Raw genomic sequence first — 20,249 nt, forward strand, 5'->3', positions numbered from 1 at the left:
TTTAGGAACGGCCAAGTCAAAGTCCTGACCTTAATCCAATAGAAATGTTGTGGAAGGACCTGAAGCAAGCAGTTGATGTGAGGAAACCCACCAACATCTCAGAACTGAAGTGGTTCTGTTCTGAGGAATGGGCTAAAATTCCTCCAAGCTGCTGTAGACCACTGATCAGCAGTTACCAGAAACATTTAGTGACAAGGAGGTCACAGCAGATACTGGACACAAGGAGGACATGATATGTAATACTGGCTCATTTTAGTCTAATCTTTCCATTTCATTTGTTTGATTGGGTTCACTTTGTCTACTTTCAGGACTTCAGGATACAGTAAGTGGTACTGTATGTACTTAATGACAGGAGGGGAGTCAGGCCCCCCAGATCAAGCCTCTAGATCTCAGCTAACAGCCTGACCCTCAGCTCTGAATCCTCCACCAGCATTTCCTGCCTCAGCTCTACGAGCCCTTTGATAAGTGAAGACTGCTGAAGCCCAGATTTGTCACTTTAGCTGATAAAATCTTTGTCTGTATAGTCATCACATTAGAAAAACAGTCAGAGGCACTAAATATAGCCTCAGGCATCATTAAACCATAGAAGAAGAAGGGGACACAACACCATGAAATAAAAACCAGCAACAGTCAAAGCTCATATGGGGGAGGACAATGTGGAAACTGATGGTGATCAGGAAATAAGTGTTTAAGAACAGAGGATGAACTGTGGATTGTGTCGTCTATAGAGTCTTATCCAGCTGTCAGCGTGGAGAGAAGGAATGATCACAGCAACATTTAAATCTCATTGATATTATGACCTGGGAGTTTTCTATGGATACACACTCAGATTTATTCATTAATTGTCCCAGTCAGGTTAAAGTATGTCAGACTGTGGAAGTATGTTTAACTTCCTCTAACTAAAACTGTTCTGTCCACTGATTGGAGGATTTGAAGTCTGATTATATTTGACAGAAATGTGTTTGGAAGGAAGTTTATGGAAGTTTATACAGAAAGGAAAAATCAGTCAAGACGTCCTGATTATCACCAAATGTTTTCACCGAAACTCAAAGTGGTCCTCAGAGGAATAAAAACAGATGACACAAATCACTCAAGATATGTTACCACCAGTTGTTGGCATCATAGGCTGTTGAGGTCCGTCCTGTTGACCAGCTTCGGGGTTGTCTGCTCTGGCTGTTACAAGTGTGACTGCTTCAGGGTTGGCTGCATTAAATTCGGCTCTGACTACTTCAAGTTCGCCTGCAGAAAGAAAACACAATTATTTCCCCTGAGTTTCCTCTGACACAACATTTCTTTGTGTGTCTGACTCTAAAAGTGTTTTAGTATCAGAAATGAACTAAATCATGTTGTTCTGATCCACTCCTCTTGTTCATACTTCCTCCTGTGATAGTGGTCAAAATCCACAATCCTCATTCTGAACTAAAACAGATTCTAAAGTTCAGATGAAGCTTCATCAGTCTCAGTCAGACTCAAATCAAGTGGGTCTCTTCAGAAGTTACTGTCACTTTAGAACTGAAAGGAACAGAAACACTGAAAGGACATTTGGTGTCCGCAGAGCAAGGGCAAGCTCTGCTCCAGGACCGAGTGGCACATCATAAAAAGTGTACAAGAACTGTCCCAAACTCCTGCTGCGTCTGTGGACAATCCTGCGAGTCTTCTGGAGAAGGGGAAGGATCCCTGAACAATGGAGAGTGGTTGAAGGGGTATGGATCCCAAAGGAGGAAAACTCCACTCAGCTAGACCAGTTCCGCATCATCTCCCTGCTGTGTGTTGAGGCAAAGGTTTTCTTCAGTGCTGTTTCCAAGTGGCTGTGCACCTACCTGCAAAAGAACTCCTACATCGATACATCTGTCCAGAAAGTTGGCATTCCAGGAATTTCTGGATGTATGGAACACACCGGTGTGGTGACACAGCTTATTCGGGAGGCCAGAGAGAAGAAGGGTAACCTTTCAGTGCTGTGGCTTGACCTGGCAAATGCATTCGGCTCCATTCCACACAAGCTCGTCCAGCTCACTCTGACGAAACATCATGTACCCAGGAGCAATTACATCCAGTTGGCACAAGGTGGAGATCGGTATCATCACAGGGTGTACTATTTCTGTGACACTGTTCTCACTAGCCATGAACATGCTCACAAAATCTGCTGAGCCAGAGTGCAGAGGGCCCCGCACGAACTCCGGACAACGGCAACCACCCATCAGGGCATTCATGGATGACCTCACAGTCACGACAGAATCAGTCCCGGGCTGCCGTTGGATTCTGAAGGGACTTGAAAAGCTGGCGGAGTGGGCCCGGATGCGTTTCAAACCCGCCAAATCAAGATCTATGGTGCTGAGGAAAGGGAAGGTGGAAGACAAGTTCCGGTTCACCATCGCAGGCACAGCCATTCCATCTATCTCAGAGAAGCCTGTCAAGAGCTTAGGCAAGGTTTTCGACTGCTCCCTGAGAGACACAACATCTATCCAGTCGTTATGCACTGAGTTGGATGGCTGGCTGAAATCCGTGGACAAGTCAGGCCTACCTGGGAAGTTTAAAGCCTGGGTATACCAGCACGGCATCCTTCCCAGGATTCTGTGGCCCCTCCTGGTCTACTCCGTCCCCATCTCAACAGTTGAGACCTTGGAGAGGAAGGTCAGCAACCACCTTCGGAGATGGCTTGGACTACCAAAGAGTCTGAGCAGCATTGCTCTCTACGGCAACAGCAACAAACTGCAAATGCCCTTCAAATCCTTGGAGGAGGAATTCAAGGTCACCAGAGCCAGAGAAGTGGTTCAGTACAGGGACTCAAGTGATCCGAAGGTGGCTAAGGCAGGGATCCAAGTGAGGACTGGCAGGAAATGGAGGGCAGAGGAAGCGGTTGAAGAGGCAGATGCTAGGCTCCGGCACAGGAGCTTGGTTGGAGTGGTCACACGAGGCCGAGCTGGGCTAGGATCTTTTCCATCTCCCCAACTGAACACCAAGGGGAAGGAAGGGCGACATCTTGTTCAGGACGAGGTGAGAGCAGCAGTGGAGGAGACGAGAACCTGCAAGGCTGTGGGCATGAAGCAACAGGGAGCTTGGAAAAGATGGGAGAATGCAGTTGAGAGGAAAGTGACCTGGGCAGAGCTTTGGAAAGCTGAGCCTCAACGCATCAAATTCCTCATCCAGGCAGTTTATGATGTGCTCCCAAGCCCGTCAAATCTGCACACATGGGGCATAGCAGAGACACCAGCATGCCCACTGTGCTCCAAGCGAGGAACCCTGGAACATATCCTCAGTTGCTGTACAAGGGCACTTGGAGAGGGTCGTTACAGGTGGAGGCATGATCAAGTCCTTAAGACCACTGCGGAAGCCATTGCCGCAGGACTGGCATGGGCTAAACAGTTCCGCCCCTCCAATAAAACCATCGCCTTTGTCAGAGCCGGGGATAAGCCTACCCCGGCCAGAAGATCTTTATCTGCAGGCATCCTGTCGTCTGCAAGAGACTGGCAGTTGTTGGTGGACCTTCAAAGACAGCTGAAGTTCCCCAGTCATATTGCAGTTACCACCCTGCGACTAGACATTGTCCTCGTGTCTGAGTCCACCAAACAAGCAGTGCTACTGGAGCTGACAGTCCCGTGGGAAGAGCGCTTGGAAGAAGCCTTTGAGAGGAAGCTCTCCAAGTATGCAGGACTGGTCAGCGACTGCCAGCCGGCGGGTTGGAGAGCTAGGTGTTTCCCTGTGGAGGTTGGTTGCAGAGGATTTGCAGCCCGTTCCTTGGCCAGAGCCTTTAGCAGCTTAGGCATCGATAGAGAGAGGAGGAGGAGAGCCATCCGCAGTACCACAGAAGCGGCAGAAAGGGCCTCAAGATGGCTGTGGCTCAAAAGAGGAGATCCATGGAGTCATGGTAGCTAGTTAGCCGTCTGGACACAAGCCGGGACTTGATCAACCCCGGCTGGGTCACCTGGAGGAGGGCGTATGATAGTTGAAAGACCCGAAACGCCCAGTGAATCCAGGTACATCACTGATGATGTGTCCAGACTAGGCATCAGTAGATGTATGTACACAGGGTTTAATGAAGGAGAAAACTTTGACAAATATCCAGTGGATGAAGTCAGACTGCTGAAAGCCTCACATTAACTCCAGAGAATAGAATGAGGACTGGAGATTGTGTCCTGTCCATGTCAGGATCAGTATGAACAGGAGGAAGGATTACAGCAATCAGAAACAGGTTCAGTGATCATGAGTGGAAATATGAACAGAAGGTTTCATTTCTGACTAAACTACTGTCAAGACTCTGAGCATGGAAACACACAAACAAGATGTTGTTGTCTGATCATATTTACTGGTAGAAAGAATTATTTAAACTTACGTTTGTATATTTGTTTTCTGTTTCTTTGTCTGAAGTAAAGAATGGCAAAAAAAATGTCACCACCAACAAGAAGAAAACTGACAACTCCAACACCAACAATCCATGCAATGGATGATCCTGAAACTGAAGACATAAAGTTAATGTAACACTCCTACAGTTTGATGAACAGAAAGTTCCTCATCCTCAGAGAACACCACCATGTGTACATGCTCCTGAAATCTAAACTCTAGCAGTCAGTGCAGATTAAAACCAGGCTCAGTGATGTTAGCATGGATCTAATGTCCAGTTTCCTCCTGCTTGGTTTCACAGCTAACAGCTTGCTTTAGGTTTTGGTGTCAGTAGTGAGGAGGCTGATGTTGTAGCATCCTCCTCTTTCTGAGACGTGTTGTTCATCAGTATGAAGGATGTTTGAATCTCTGTCCTGCCTCTCTACTTTAGGCTTTTCCATGTGACTTGTGCTTTTCCTCCTGCTGTGATCCTGACCTGATCTGAAAACATGTCTGACAGTCTGTCTGGAGGTTTTCTCCACCCTGAGCCGAGGCTGTGATGATGGACTCTGGACTACATTTCAGAAACATCTTCATCTGATCATGCTTCTTATTGGAGCTTTACTGGAGGACGATCAGAAAGGACGCCACATTTCTGACCATGTCAACAACAACACAACATTTTAGAAAAGGTAGAATTTATGGCAGTGGAGTCCAGTAGTGTACAAAGGTGTTGACTATGTGAGGAGTTTGATCATGAATTATAATTTTAAATGGAAACTGTTCACGTTATAAATGAGTTGTAATTATTCATTTGAACCAAACAGCAGCTGATCAAAGATTTAACTGCCCATAGCAAGGCAAAATTGAAGATGAGATCTCATTTATGTCACATTTACGTCTCCTAGACATAAATGAGCACTAATCGAGACCAAAGTTGTTTTCTCATTCTTCTCAAATATCTCTCTGAGAAATAAGTCTCACAGAGAGCATTGTGTGAGATCTCTAAAGTCTCTCACATCTGTCTCTTTTCCTGATCTCAGCTAAGAGAAAAATGAGACATGTTGTGTCGCTTTCAAATATGTCTCAATTTGATATCCTTACTGTCTCAGTTATGTCTCAGTGAGAACATGGTTCTGTCTCTCAATGCTCACTATTTGAGTTCTCAGATTCGTCTCTTAGCGTCTCAGCAAAAAACAAAAAAAATGAGTAGTGCAGGCTCTCATGAGTCTCAATATAACACATGATTTAATATTATACCTTAATCATTATCTCATTTGATTAAATAAGTAAACAACTCAGGCAGATAATTTATGAGATATACTGTATGGTTTATTTACATAATGTTCAACTTACAAAATTTGTTGATTTCTTATATAACCCATTACAATTTTGAGTTCCAAAACTTAACCCATTAACACAAACAGCCATGATGTGCTCAAACACACCAGATAAAGAACTGATTTCTTGTGAGAAACTTTCTTGCAACTCAAAAGATAAAAAAAGGAAAAAGAGAAAACATGTAAAACACGAGAGGCAAGTTGACATAAATAGAACATTAATAATACATGCTCAGATAACTCGCATTCATTCTTCACGTGCTACTGTAATCAGGATAACACAAAGCAATATTGCCATGCTAGGTTTGACCAACTGTGGACTGCATTCTATCTATCAGTCTTTCTGTCTATCTATCAATCTACAGGGCCTGTGATTCTCAATCAGAACTAACTGTGTTCAGGATATATCTCTCTCCTCTGCACTTGGGACTGGCTGTGGCTAAAACAGGTCAGACAGCAGAGAAGGTGGCTTTTGAACATAAAACACACAACCACACATTTAATAACTTAACTAAATATTGCTGATCAGTCTCCACATGAACACTGGTGACTGCAGGGAGGGATGACTGCAGGGAAGAAAATTAGGTATATCATATCTGCTGAAGGTTGCTGCAACATGGCTATGCCAGGCTTGGGTCTTCTTCATCACCAGTCCTTCTCCAACATTTTCCAGGTTTTCGTGTGGTCATTTTGACACTCCAATACTACATAAATACAGACACAAGTTGCTGGAATATACAGTGGAACTTTTTGTAAAAGTAAAATTCTATATTATGATGAAGCATCAAGTGTTTGTTCAGTAATAGGGGTTTCCATCTAATCAGCTCAGAAATACATTTTCTAGCAAGTGTCAATTCTATATATTTTTTATATTGTTCCACTTCCAGTTTCCTCTGCTCATTTCTTTGTACCATTCTGATTTCTCTCTGGGATAGATAAAGTTTCTCTTATCACTTCCAATTTCACTTGTGTATTATTTATCCTGCATGAATTCTCTCAATTGGATAAAACTGACATCCTGGCCTAAAAATGTATTGTCTGTTTACTAAAGAGCACCATGGTCATTTAACAATTATAGCAATGACTGGTGTCCGAAATAATATAGAGCTGTTTTATTAATACTAGGCTACTGCACTGTTAAGTACCACCATTTTAAAATCTTAAGTCAAACTACAAAATAATTATTAACATCATATTTTTAAAGTAGCAAAAGTATTGATCACTGATGATCACTTTAATGTAAATGTAATGTAAGCTCATTTTTCTAACTCATAGACGTTTTGCCTCAGTAGACATGTATTAGCTAGCTGTAGCTAGGTAGCATAGCTAGGTGGTAGCGCCGTTGAATGCGGCATTTATATCTCTATGTTTCGTAACGCGGTGACGTTACTGTAGTTAAAAGAATCCTACCTCGTGTGTTTTAACATAGTCCGTTAATTCGCAAAACAAAAACAATTTATACTATTACTTACTTTTAGTCGTTATTTACAGAGACGCTGCGCCGTTTCTTCCGTAAAGTCACGTCTGCCCCCGTAATGCGCATGCGTGCATGTTTTCCAGGAAGACAGAATATGATTGGACAAATCTTTTTGAACGTTGCGCCCAAAGATATTCGCGGGCAAAGAGACTTGTCCTTGGCCGCTGATGCTGGAAGTTTTGCCCTTGGCTGGGAGAGGTAAGAATCATAATCTATATTAGTTGGTCAACTATGTAACGTTGTGAAGAGTTGAATGAAGAAATTATTTTGACGTAAGGTGAAATATTTAACTGTTGACTACGGAGTGGTCCGTTGGAAGGTGGAGTAGGTAACGGTCATGGCGTCACCCCCTGTTCCACAGTATGTTATGCCTCCGATATACTGCCGAAAATGCCGGCATCGGTATCAGCGAGTACCGGAGTCCAGGCTCTGTTAGCGCCGTTAGCTCTGTTAGCTCTATTAGCGTCTGTCATATGAGTGCGATATCCAGGGGACTGTTTTGTGTATGCGCGCACTGATCTGAATTCATGTGTACTGATAACGGTAGCGAAAGTAGTTCCGGAAAAGAGTTGTACGTTACCGCTGGTGTGTGACACGGGGCGAGAAATAAAGAGCGTCAACAAGGAGCTACATTGTCCATTATTCTTTGGGAATAATTTACACATGGTGTCAGAAGTAAAGCGACTCGGACGTGGATCATGGCAAAGTTTAATCCTCCCGAGAAACTGGACTTTACTCGACCGGAGCAGTGGCCGGAGTGGCGGCAGCGGTTTCAAAGGTACCGTATGGCTACAAAGCTAAACCTGGAAGATGGGGATGTGCAGGTTAGCACGCTGCTCTATGCACTTGGCAAAGAGGCTGAGCAAGTGTTCAACACTTTTGTATTCGCGGAGGATGAAGATGCTGACGACTATGAGACTGTGTTGGGAAAATTAAACACCTACTTCATACCTAAAGTGAACGTTATCCATGAAAGGGCTCGTTTTTATCTCAGAGCGCAAAAGCCCGGTGAATCGGCGGAGGAATATATCCGCACCCTCTACGAGCTAGCAGAGACCTGTCAGTTCGGTCCGGCGAAAATAGAGAATATTCGGGATAGGCTGGTCATCGGGATTGTGGACAAGGAGTTATCGGAAAAACTACAGCTGACAGCGGACCTAACACTGGAAAGAGCAGTGGAGATTGTGAGACAGTCGGAGCAGGTAAAAGGGCAAATAAGCCAGCAGGCTAGAGCTAGCTCGACCGACGCTAGCTACCTCAGCGAAGTGGCGCGAACACAGGCACGCGCAGCTCCTACCCCACAGCACAGAGGAAGGGGGAAAAAGCACGGCAGTTTCCACACCGCCAGCCCAGGACACCGCAGCAACAGGGGCAAGTGCTTCAGGTGCGGCAAGGATCACCCCAAACATGCAGCCTGTGCAGCCAGAAATGCTCAATGCAGAAACTGCCATAAGACTGGACACTTCGCTGTTGTGTGTCGCTCCGCCAGAGTGAACGAGGTAACCACAGTGGAGCAGGAGGCTGACCACAGTGGCAGACATTTTCTAGGTGAGATCAAAACAAAGTACACCTACATTGCAGACACTAATACACCATGGACTGTTAAACTAGTCATCAGAGACACTCCTGTGACCTTCAAGATTGATACGGGTGCTGATACCAGTGTGATATCAGATGAAACTTACCACAAGCTGAAACACCTGCCCCAGTTAGCAAGCGATGACATGGACTTTGACAGCCCAGGGGGAAAACTTGATGGTCTAGGACAGTTCACAGCTTTAACAAGGTACAAAGGCCGGCAATACAAGTTCATCATACATGTGGTCAAAACAAACAGCTGCAGCAACCTCTTAGGCCGAGCTGTCGCAGTGGCCATGGGACTGGTGAAAAGAGTGGACGAAGTCCAAAGCACGTTTGATACAGATGTGGGCCTCTTGAAGATAAAGCCTGTTAAAATATGTCTGCGAGATGATGCTGTACCGTACAGTGTGAACACTGCAAGGAGAATATCCGCACCCATGCTCCCCAAAGTTAAAGCTGAACTGGAGAGAATGGTGAAGTGTGGTGTCATTGAGGAAGTAACAGAACCAACGGAGTGGTGTGCCCCGATGGTCCCAGTCCCCAAACGAACAGCGGATGTGAGAATCTGTGTGGACTTAAAGAAACTGAACATGGCAGTTAAAAGGGAGAGGTACGTCCTACCTACTATAGATGACATACTACCACGGCTGGCAGAGTCCCGAGTGTTCTCCCTGCTTGATGCGGCTAGTGGCTTCTGGCAAATCCCGCTGGAGAAGGAAACAGCCAAGCTGACCACATTTATCACTCCCATGGGGAGGTACTTCTTCAAGCGGCTCCCGTTTGGGATCTCCAGTGCACCGGAGATTTTTCAGAGGGAGATGTCAGTGCTGTTCAGAGGCCAGGAAGGGGTTGAGGTGTACATGGATGATATTCTTGTCCACGGCAGGGATGAGAAAGAGCACGAAGAGAGACTCCAGAATGTCCTGCAGATCCTGGAGAGTGCAGGCTTGAAGCTCAATGACAGAAAGTGCCACCTGCGCCAAAAGCAGCTGAACTACCTGGGGCACCTCATCGATGAAGAGGGCATCCGCCCTGATCCCTCAAAAGTAAGTGCCATCACAGAGCTACAGCCACCAGATGACATGCCAGGCCTCCGGAGGTTCCTGGGCATGGTTCATTATTTGGGTAGATACCTGCCCAACCTGTCAGAAGTGATAAAACCCCTCAACGACCTGCTGAAAACTGACGCGGTATGGACCTGGGACGCAGCACAAGTCGACGCTTTCAACAAGGTGAAACAACTCATCTCCACAGCACCCACACTTGCATTCTATGATGTAAACAAACCCACAATAGTGAGCGCAGATGCAAGTAGCTTCGGGCTGGGTGGCGTGCTGCTACAACGCCACGTCGAGGGGCTGAAACCAGTAGCTTTTTGCTCCAGAACATTGACCGATGCAGAACGGCGCTACGCGCAGATAGAGAAAGAGTGTTTGGCGGTCGTTTGGGCCTGTGAGAGATTCTCCACCTACCTGTACGGATTAGACAGCTTCACAGTGCACACAGACCACAAACCACTAGCCCCACTGATCAACAACAAAGACCTCGACGTGGTTCCCCTGAGGTGCCAACGGCTGCTCATGCGTCTGATGAGATACAATCCCACTGCAGAGTATGTGCCGGGGAAAACACTGACTGTAGCTGACACACTGTCCAGACAGCCACTATCTGTAAAACAGAGTGTAATATCAGAACTGACCTGTGATGTTTCAGTGTTCGAGGATGCAGCTCACGCAGCATGGCCAGTGTCGCCCTCCAAGCTGGAGCGGATCAAGCAAGAGACGAGCACTGACCATGACCTGCAGGTGCTGAGTAAACTGGTGACACATGGGTGGCCAAAGCATGTGGGCAGCGTCCCAGTACAGGCCAAAGCATACCACCAATGGGGTAACAGCCTGTCAACCTCAAAAGGACTTCTGTTGTATGGAGATCGAATTGTTATCCCACACAGTATGAGAGGTGACATACTCCACCGTTTACATGATGGGCACCAGGGCATCACTAAGTGTCGTGAGAGGGCACGAATGAGTGTGTGGTGGCCAGGACTAGAGAAGGAAATCCAAGAACTGGTGACAAAGTGCCCTAAATGCATGCAAACCAGACCGACACAGAGGAAGGAGCCTCTGATGACAACACTGCTACCTCAAAGGCCATGGCAGAAGGTCGGAGCCGACATCTGTGAGTATGAAAAGAGAAACTACCTGATTGTCATTGACTATTTCTCTCGCTATTTGGAAATAGCACACTTACCCGACATGACCAGTGGGACCACCTGTGCACGATTGAAGAACATCTTCGCCAGGTGGGGGTGTCCAGATGAGCTACACACAGACAACGGACGACAGTTTTCTAGTAAGGAGTTTCAAAGCTTTTCTGTGGCTTACGACTTTAAACACATCACCTCCAGCCCTTACTACCCTCAGTCCAACGGTGAGGCTGAGAGGGCAGTTCAGACGGCGAAAAAGATTCTTCGACAGGCCGACCCGTTCCTGGCTCTTATGAGCTACAGAGCCACACCGCTGCAAGCCACGGGTGCCAGCCCTGCACAGCTCATGTTGGGCCGTCAGATTAAGACAACTGTGCCCACAGTTGACAAAGTCCTCGCCCCAAAGTGGCCCGACTTCACAAAGGTGCGTAAAGCTGACGCCAAGGCGAAGGAGAACTACAGACGCACTTACAACAGGCGCCACGGTGTCAGAGCACTCCCACCTCTCAGAAGAGGGGAGAGAGTAGTAGTGAAACTCGACGGAGAGTCCAAATGGGGGACAGCAGGGACAGTCCAACAACCACACACAACACCAAGGTCCTACCTGATCCAGACGGACCGTGGAACACTGAGGAGAAACAGGCGCCACCTGCGCCCAACCTTCCTTCCTGTTCAACAGCCGGACGAGACGGAGAGCACGCAGGCAAGTGAACAACCATCATCACCCCTGTGCTCATATCCAGATTCACCTGTCAGAGAGACTATTCCAGCGGAGCCTGGGGGATGTGATCAGGCTCGGGTGACTTCCAGAGGAAGAGTCATCCGTCTACCTGACAGATTTAAAGACTTTGTATGTACTTAACACATAGCTTGCCAACAACGGAGCAGAATAATCTCCGGCAGCTATGGAGGTGAATGGGCAGTCTACCCCATGACCTCAGGGAAATAATAGAGAAAGAATGAAAGAAGGGACTGAATGCAGATGTGCACTGTTAATGTTATTCTTCCTGTTGTGTTACAGCACTTTCTTGCCTTGTTTAGAAGTGGCTTATAAGTTACAGAGCAGAGTGTTCCACGAACCTACACTGTAGGTTTGTCATACTTAGGTTAATTGTTATTCTCTCTTATCATTACCTGCCTTGGTTGTATAATTCTTAGGAGAAGAGACACTGCAGGTTTTCTTGGTTATTGTTTGCATACATTTATGTCTATGACTCAAAAGAGGGGAGATGTCATATGAGTGCGATATCCAGGGGACTGTTTTGTGTATGCGCGCACTGATCTGAATTCATGTGTACTGATAACGGTAGCGAAAGTAGTTCCGGAAAAGAGTTGTACGTTACCGCTGGTGTGTGACACGGGGCGAGAAATAAAGAGCGTCAACAAGGAGCTACATTGTCCATTATTCTTTGGGAATAATTTACACAGCGTCGTTAGCTCTATTAGCGTCGTTAGCTCTGTTAGCGCCATTAGCTCTATTAGCGTCGTTAGCTCTATTAGCTCAGTTAGCTCTGTTAGCGTCGTTAGCTCTGTTAGCGTCGTTAGCTCTATTAGCGTCGTTAGCTCTGTTAGCGCCATTAGCTCTATTAGCGTCGTTAGCTCTATTAGCTCAGTTAGCTCTGTTAGCGTCGTTAGCTCTATTAGCGCCGTTAGCTCTATTAGCGTCGTTAGCTCTGTTAGCGTCGTTAGCTCTGTTAGCGCCATTAGCTCTATTAGCGTCGTTAGCTCTGTTAGCGTCGTTAGCTCTATTAGCGTCGTTAGCTCTGTTAGCGTCGTTAGCTCTATTAGCGCCGTTAGCTCTATTAGCGTCGTTAGCTCTATTAGCTCAGTTAGCTCTGTTAGCGTCGTTAGCTCTGTTAGCGCCGTTAGCTCTATTAGCGTCGTTAGCTCTGTTAGCGCCGTTAGCTCAGTTAGCCCTGCTGTTAGCGCCGTTAGCTCTGTTAGCTCAGTTAGCGTCGTTAGCTCTGTTAGCGCCGTTAGCTCAGTTAGCCCTGCTGTTAGCGCCGTTAGCTCTGTTAGCTCAGTTAGCGTCGTTAGCTCTGTTAGCGTCGTTAGCTCTGTTAGCGCCGTTAGCTCAGTTAGCCCTGCCGTTAGCGCGACTACAGTGGAACAGGAGGGTCCGTTGATTAAACGAAATTAGCAGCGCTACAAATAACCATCACTCCTGTGTACAACGTATGTGTGTCTGTGTTGGTAAAGATTAGCATTTACTTTAGAGACTCATTTTTAATCTGGACTCATGTAAACATGACGTCACACGCGTCTTGCTCTTGTACTTGCCTGCCATTAAAGCTGTTAAACTATTTTAAGGAGTAGCTTGGTATTTTCTCACTCTTGTATTGTTTGTACTATTTCTCCCTTTCATGGTCCAGGCCAGGTCAGAGAGCTTCAGACTCTTTGTGACCTCATTGGAGAGAGACATGGTAACAGCCTATCTTCACCATCGGCCAACAGGAGTTCTGGCTACAACCCTCAGCAAAGGAAGGAATGCAGACTGTAAAAAAAAGTTGATGGAATCCTAAGTAAGTTGTCAGAGTTAGGCTCTGTGTGTTTTCAGACCAGGATAGTGGAGATAATGATTATATCCAATCAAGACAGTGTAGCAATGATTACTATCAGAATAGAAGTTTAACACCAGAAATTAAGTTTTATACAGTATCACGTATAGCACCTTTAAGGATAACACAGGGGTCGCGTTAACCCGAATATTTTCCGTCATTGACCGTTTTTTTTTAAATATGACGGAAAAATCTGAAGGCCGTCGGTCATTTTGACAGATTGCAATTCACACCCCTGACCACTTGGTGGCGAGTGACCTTATTAATTGACCTATGGCTAAGCCACGCCCCCTCCACTCACTCGGACAAACAATCAACATTCGGTGACAGGCGCTATGGCAACTTTCACAGAAAGAGACATTTGTCAGGAGGCTATCGATGATTTTTGGAGTCAGAAGGATTACATTTCATCTCGAAGTGACCAAAAGGGTCTACACTATGCGTTGGAAGGTTATATTAATGATGTTATCATTGAGAAGGTCGGTAAGAAGCTTCTACTTCAGGTAGGTTTGCCAAAGTACAAAAACTACATAACAGGCAAATTAACTCCGAGGAAACGAAGTGAAATGATGTACAACGCAGCTAGAAGCTAACATTAGGCTAGTCTAATGTTTTCTAACGACAGTCTAACGTAACGTTAGCTAACGTTAGCCTAACGTTACGTTAGACTACGTTGTTAACTAATAAGTCCTTTGAACAGATGTAGACGTCTTTGTTGATTTTATTCACGTTTAGTTGGTGGTGTGGTCTTCCACATAACTAATTAATCCAGAGCAGACACTTCTCTCGGTTGAGATATGGCTTTGGAAAGGGTAAAAAATAGACACCGTCGTCGCCCAGCCTCTCGGGATACCTAGTATCGGAGTTGCAGGTACCCCATGCACACCGTTTGACCATTTTAAACTTATAATGTCACGAAAAAACATATAAAAACATTTAAAAACGAACGAAAACTGACTAACTGCAATGCATTTCAATGGACGTGGAAGCAGAGAATGTCCGAGTGTATTGGATTAGCTATGCGCACTGTGATTGGCTCATCGCGTTTGGGGGCGTGGTTTAGCCATAGGTCAATTGGCTCTTGTCTCTCATCAAAGTTTACATTCCAAACATCGCGGAACTTTGTCGGTGCATGATTTCCTGGTACACTGATTACACTGAACCTATGCGGCAAACTATAGACCAGGGATTCCCAAAGTGTGGTGCCCGCACCCCTGGAGGTGCGTGAACTGCCTCTAGGGGGTGCGCGAGATGCAAAATGCAATGGCGTAGAAGAAGTTATCTTCTTCTAAGCACCGTATATGCACAACTAACTGAGCCAGCTGCGCTGCACTTGAAAATCGTCAGATGGATATTTTTTTTTATCTGTTCCTGAGCCTATCCTCTTTGTTATTTATGTTGTGAGTTGTGTGTAATCATTACAATTTAATTTGAATTACTGGCGTTCTAATTTTATTTCCATAACTGCTGTGTTATGATGACGTGGTTGTGTTAGCTCCACCATCATTTAAAGTTGCTGCAATTTTTGTTTAATGCGGCTGAAAATATTATCCATATTTTCCCCAACTTATCTGCTTTCTGCCTCTGAACCTGTCATCCATCCACAAATTTGCTCTTAAAAGTGAAGCTTGTGCGTAACTTTGTTTCATTATATCGAAAATGTGAAAGTGTTTCAGTTTAATTCAAATGCGAGAAGTGTGGGGGATTGGGGGTGCGTCAGCGCGGTTGATATATAGAAGGAGGCGGCCAAAAAAGTTTGGGAACTGCTGCCATAGACCGTATACAATATATATGTATGTCTATGTAGCTAACGGCTGCCAACATGGAATTTGCATACCACCAAAGCACTTCAACCCAGTACCGTCTAAGCTGTTTACGCCATCCCGTACGGACAAGACATGTCGGCAGCCGAAACTTTTTTTTTTTTTTTTGGTTACCATTTATAGTAAATACTGTTCTGAAAAAAAGTACTTAAAGTTAATGAATGCTATTGAATATGTTTTTATTATCATTTAAAAAAAATAAAAAATTAAAGTGACCGGTAAAAACAGATTATGACGGAAATTTATGACCTTGTCAGGCAAAATGACCAGCAACGAAAAAGTCTAGCGCAACCTCTGGGATAACAGACTGTTGTTTATGATTGGCCCAAAAAACTAACGTGCTGATTTGCAATTCTTTAAACTGAAATGGACGTCTCACGGTGTTATGTCCTTTCAACCTGAAGTGCAGTTGTGTATGGTCTATGTGGTGAGTCTTGTCAAATTACTCATGCCAGATTTTAATGCTCTTGTCTTACAGCTTATTAGGGTTTAATATTTTTCCCGAAAATTAGATGAATCAGATCCCGGGAAAAGACCACCCATTTCCCGGGAATCCCGGGAAATAGCTGTTTTTTGTTGTTGTTGTTTTTGCCCAAGTAATGTATCGATATCATTCAAATATGCGTTCCCAGCATGTTTTTTATTATTTGTAGCATTATTAGGGCAAGAAACACAGTTTATGTCCATATCAACAAAGTTTGCAATGATCAATTCTGCTGCGTGATCAAGTGAGCTGCGTGCGTGACAGCCTATCTGCCAAAAAGCAGCTACCGTATTGGTGTAGAACGATCACGTGACCAACCGTGCCACCACTCGACCAAGATCTTATTACACTCTGAAGAAACTAGTTCTGCATAAAACATAGACGCATCGGCAATCGACTGGAATTTTTGCGACAAACTTTTTTTGGGTAGCTTAGCATGACTCGTTATGTTTTATGAACTAAAGATTGTGTAGATGCCAGACTGTGGAGCGGGATGAAACGATAACAGGGTTCACCTTACGGCCTAACAAAGCTGGCTGCAGACATCATTAGGAGGTTGGTAGCCTACTGCTGCAAATTACATTTGCTGCCGCTAGGGTGCGTGGATTTCTAGGCTAAAGCCTACTGCTGCACTGAATTCAACGATTACGTAAGACAACAATAGAAGCGCACGTGTAACAAAAAAATAAATATATATTTCCCGTTTCCCGTCATAACCTTTCCCCGGGAATCGGGAAATAGTCTTGATCAGATTTCCCGGGATTAAACCCTACAGCTTATGTCCTGAGATGTGCTACTCTACCTGGTTGGGAACAAACTGAGGAGGCCAAGCTCAAGAAGCCTTAGTCAACAAATGCAGGACCAGAGCAGGTTCTAAGGAGTAGGCCACTATAGCCTACAGTATGTGGACTGCTGTCTCTCACCTTTTCTTTTTTCTTTTTCATTTTCATGGACCAGAGGCGTTAAGACAGTACCTACCAAGTTGACTCTGAGGTTTTGTAGTATGTTATCAGGTCCTTTTCACATATTTTCATGTGCTTGATTCAAACCCAAGTGTGATTGTTACATGTACCTCAGCAGTGCTGGTCAGTGTGTTCATTGTTTACAATCTGGAAGTGTTCATGTTCATGTAGTCCGGATTGCTTTATAGAATGCACTAGAGCCCGACCGATATTATCGGCCGATATTAGGCATTTTCAAAACTATCGGTATCGGCATTTATAACGGCCGATAAATGAATATTTCAAAAATAAAATAAAAACGAAACGCCCTTCAACCATGTCATGAGTGTTGGCGTTGTATAGTTTAGTTTGTCCACCAGAGGGCACTCTACACCGTCCCTGTTGGCAACACTCGTGTATAACTCGTGCTGATCCAGCCAGAGTCGGGCAGAGAGAACCAGTTATCCGCGAGTAAGATCATCAGTGAAGTGTGTTCATGGTGAGTTGGTCACGAGACATACATTGCTTGAATAACAATTAAAAGAACATCCCCATCAGTTCTCTTAACTCAAATAAGCATGACAAAATTCGTGACTATCATGTCCAGTTTTGCTGCTGTTAAATAAGCCGAGAGTGAAGCGGCATTAGCTAGTAGCTAATTACGTTACGTTGTTACAGTGTAGTTGACTGACTGTCCTTTTAACTTTTGACAATGTGACTGAAGTATTTCTTTAATAGCGTGACAGTTATAGCAATGAGACGTATCATCTCTCCTTGGCCTGTTATATTGAAAATGTATGTTTTACAATTTGCAGTATGACGTTATTGCTAAATTATGGCTCATCATAGACTAGCTAACCACAAAGCTAGCTAATGCCACTATCAGTGCAAGACCGCTAACGTTAACATTAATGAGCTTGGAAACCACAACAAACTTATTCTGCCTAAATAAAGTACTGTAATGATTACTGTATTTATAACTAGCATATCTCTAATTACAGTCCCTGCATTGTAAAATGTAAGTTAGACTTGCGAGGAGTGAACATTTAGACATAGAGAAAAAGTATCAAACGTAGCTTGTGCATAAAAGTTAGCTTTTCTTTTACACGTGTGTGAAATCCAATAACGCCAAGTGTGCGTTGCAGACTGTCGTTCAGCCGCAGCATTAACGAGTCACATCATGGATTTAGATCGCTAAATAGTAGGTTTTAGAAGGCAGGCAGCAACTGATGATTGAAAATGGTTTGATGTAGCTTGATGGAAAGAATTTAAAAAGTGCAGGTAAAGGGATGCATTATCATATTATTGTAGTTAAAACTCATAAATAACTACAAATAACTAATGTTAGGGAAATCTGTTAATGTTTTGTTGCGCATTTCTGAAAAAAAAAAAATATCGGCCGATATATCGGAATATCGGGTTTTAAAACCAACAAATATTTGTATCGGTATCGGCCTTCAAAATCCCTTATCGGTCGGGCTCTAGAATGCACCACAGTTGACATGGTGCTTATTCCAGTTCCATAAACAAAGCTTTCACACTGTTCTAAACAGATCTCTGGGTGTAAACGGCACGGTTCCAATTCTGTAAATGTATTTTCTGTTTTACTTAAAAGAATAGTTCACCAAAAATGAAAATCCAATCATCATCTACTCACCTCCTTGCTGAGAAGTCAGGTGTAGTTTTTTTAACTACGTAATTTTTCCAAACAAAACCAAGGAAAAGTTAGCCTGGTCGTTACCATCCTACGTTTCCGCCCGAAATAGAGAGGCGAAGTCCCGCCCCCCTACTTCCGGGTTATGGGACCTATCTTTCGAAAAAATATGAACGGCAGTCTATGGAGAGATCATAATTATTTTTTGGTCCCGATCGAATTGTGGCATGAATTTCACATATGATGTGTGTGAATTTAAAAGATAATTTTTCACGTCAAGAGATAAATTATTTGACGTAAATAAGCTGAACAACATTAGGTTTTGTATGAGATCGCTTAGTGAACTACATCTCTCTAGAGATCCCTAGAGAACTATGGCTGTCTCCTTGTTGAGCTTTACCGTCTTCTTCCAGTACGAAGGCAGAAGCATCAAACGAGGTGAAAATCATTATAAATCTGGTCATGTCCAGAGCTGTAGTTACACGAAGGGAGTTTTGGTCGGTTCTGTACGCGCCAGCATGCGGGACTTGTAGTTCGTTTAATTACGTATTTTCCGTAGCGTTTTACTTAACTATCTTGCGACAAACTGTGACATTTTTGACATATAAAATCATTTTTTATTCTGAAAAACAACATATGTATAATCCAAGGCACAAGTCGATCGGGACCAGAAAATAATTTATCTTTCGCCATAGACTGCCGTTCATATTTTTTCGAAAGATAGGTCCCATAACCCGGAAGTAGAGGGGGCGGGACTTCGGCTCTCTATTTGATTTCGGTCTGCCACGGAGTCTGGCCAAATTGCCCTTCTGCGGTTTGCGTGTAACCGCGCGGTCTTAGCCAATCAGCGAACAGTTGAGTGATGACGTGAAACTCGCATGCCGAGTTGCTTGTAGTCCAGCGAAGCTTGTAGTTCAACAGCATAGCAACAATGGCGACGGAGGAAGAGCATCACAGAATTAAAACCAGAACAAGAGGCTTGTCTTGTCAATTTTATAAATGGCAAGGACGTCGTAGCTCTCCTTCCAACTGGCTTTGGGAAAAGTTTGATTTATTTAACTGGAAGCGGAAGTGGTAAGCGTAAGAGCCTGAACTCCGGCGCACAATATACGTCATTATCAAACGTTGCTGATTGGTTAAGGGAACTCCAATGATTTTAAACCTCAAAATAAGCATCCACCAATTATGGAGACAGATTCCTGTTACATTGTGCCAGACTAACGTGCAGACCGAAATCAAATTTCGGGCGGAAACGTAGGATGGTAACGACCAGGCTAAGTAAAAGTATCCCCAAAAACAATTCTGCATCCTGCTGCTTGGAGGATTTTGAAGCTTTTATTCAGTTTTGTCTGTGATTACTGTAGAAAGTTTGAGTTTTAGGTTTTGAGGATTAAACTACACCCGACTTCTTAATAGCAAGTGGGTGAGTAGATGATGACTGAATTTTTATTTCTGTATTTAATTTATTTTTGTATCTTATTTCCATTTTATATTTGTATTTTGTTTTAATTTTTAAGTGTAAATGATGCTACCTAAATGGTGTTACCCAAATAAAGGTGTTAAACTTTTCAATATTGAGTATTGAGTGTTTTTAATTTTAATTACTAAAGATAATCTTTAAATTACATTCTCAATTTGTTCTCATATTTCTCAAATATGGCTCATATCATAATCGTATAGCTTCAGTAAGATATTTAAGAGAAATAATCAAGACATGGAAGAGACATTGATAAAATCTCTTTTAGGGCTCATACTTCTCAGATTCATCTCATTTTGTTCTCTTTAATTCTCCTTCAAAATAACCAAGACATAATTGAGATCAGGGCCATACAATAATGAGATCTCCTCTGTTTCTCCCACTTCTCAAG

The 20,249-nt window shown here is 44.1% G+C and overlaps 1 protein-coding gene across 1 annotated transcript in view; it reads right to left on the reverse strand.

Annotated features, from left to right (window-relative positions):
- Positions 1-20,249, reverse strand: part of LOC311486380 (butyrophilin subfamily 1 member A1-like) — a 42,631-nt gene that overhangs the window by 3,810 nt on the left and 18,572 nt on the right. The window contains exons 5-6 of the mRNA XM_084542200.1: positions 4,331-4,453; positions 1,105-1,239 (exon numbers count right to left, since the gene is read on the reverse strand). Coding sequence (XP_084398326.1) covers positions 1,105-1,239; positions 4,331-4,453 — 258 coding nt within the window. The remainder of the gene's footprint in view (positions 1-1,104; positions 1,240-4,330; positions 4,454-20,249) is intronic.

This window comes from Chelon labrosus, assembly GCF_963514085.1.
Source record: "Chelon labrosus genome assembly, chromosome: 4".
Lineage (NCBI taxonomy): Eukaryota > Metazoa > Chordata > Actinopteri > Mugiliformes > Mugilidae > Chelon > Chelon labrosus.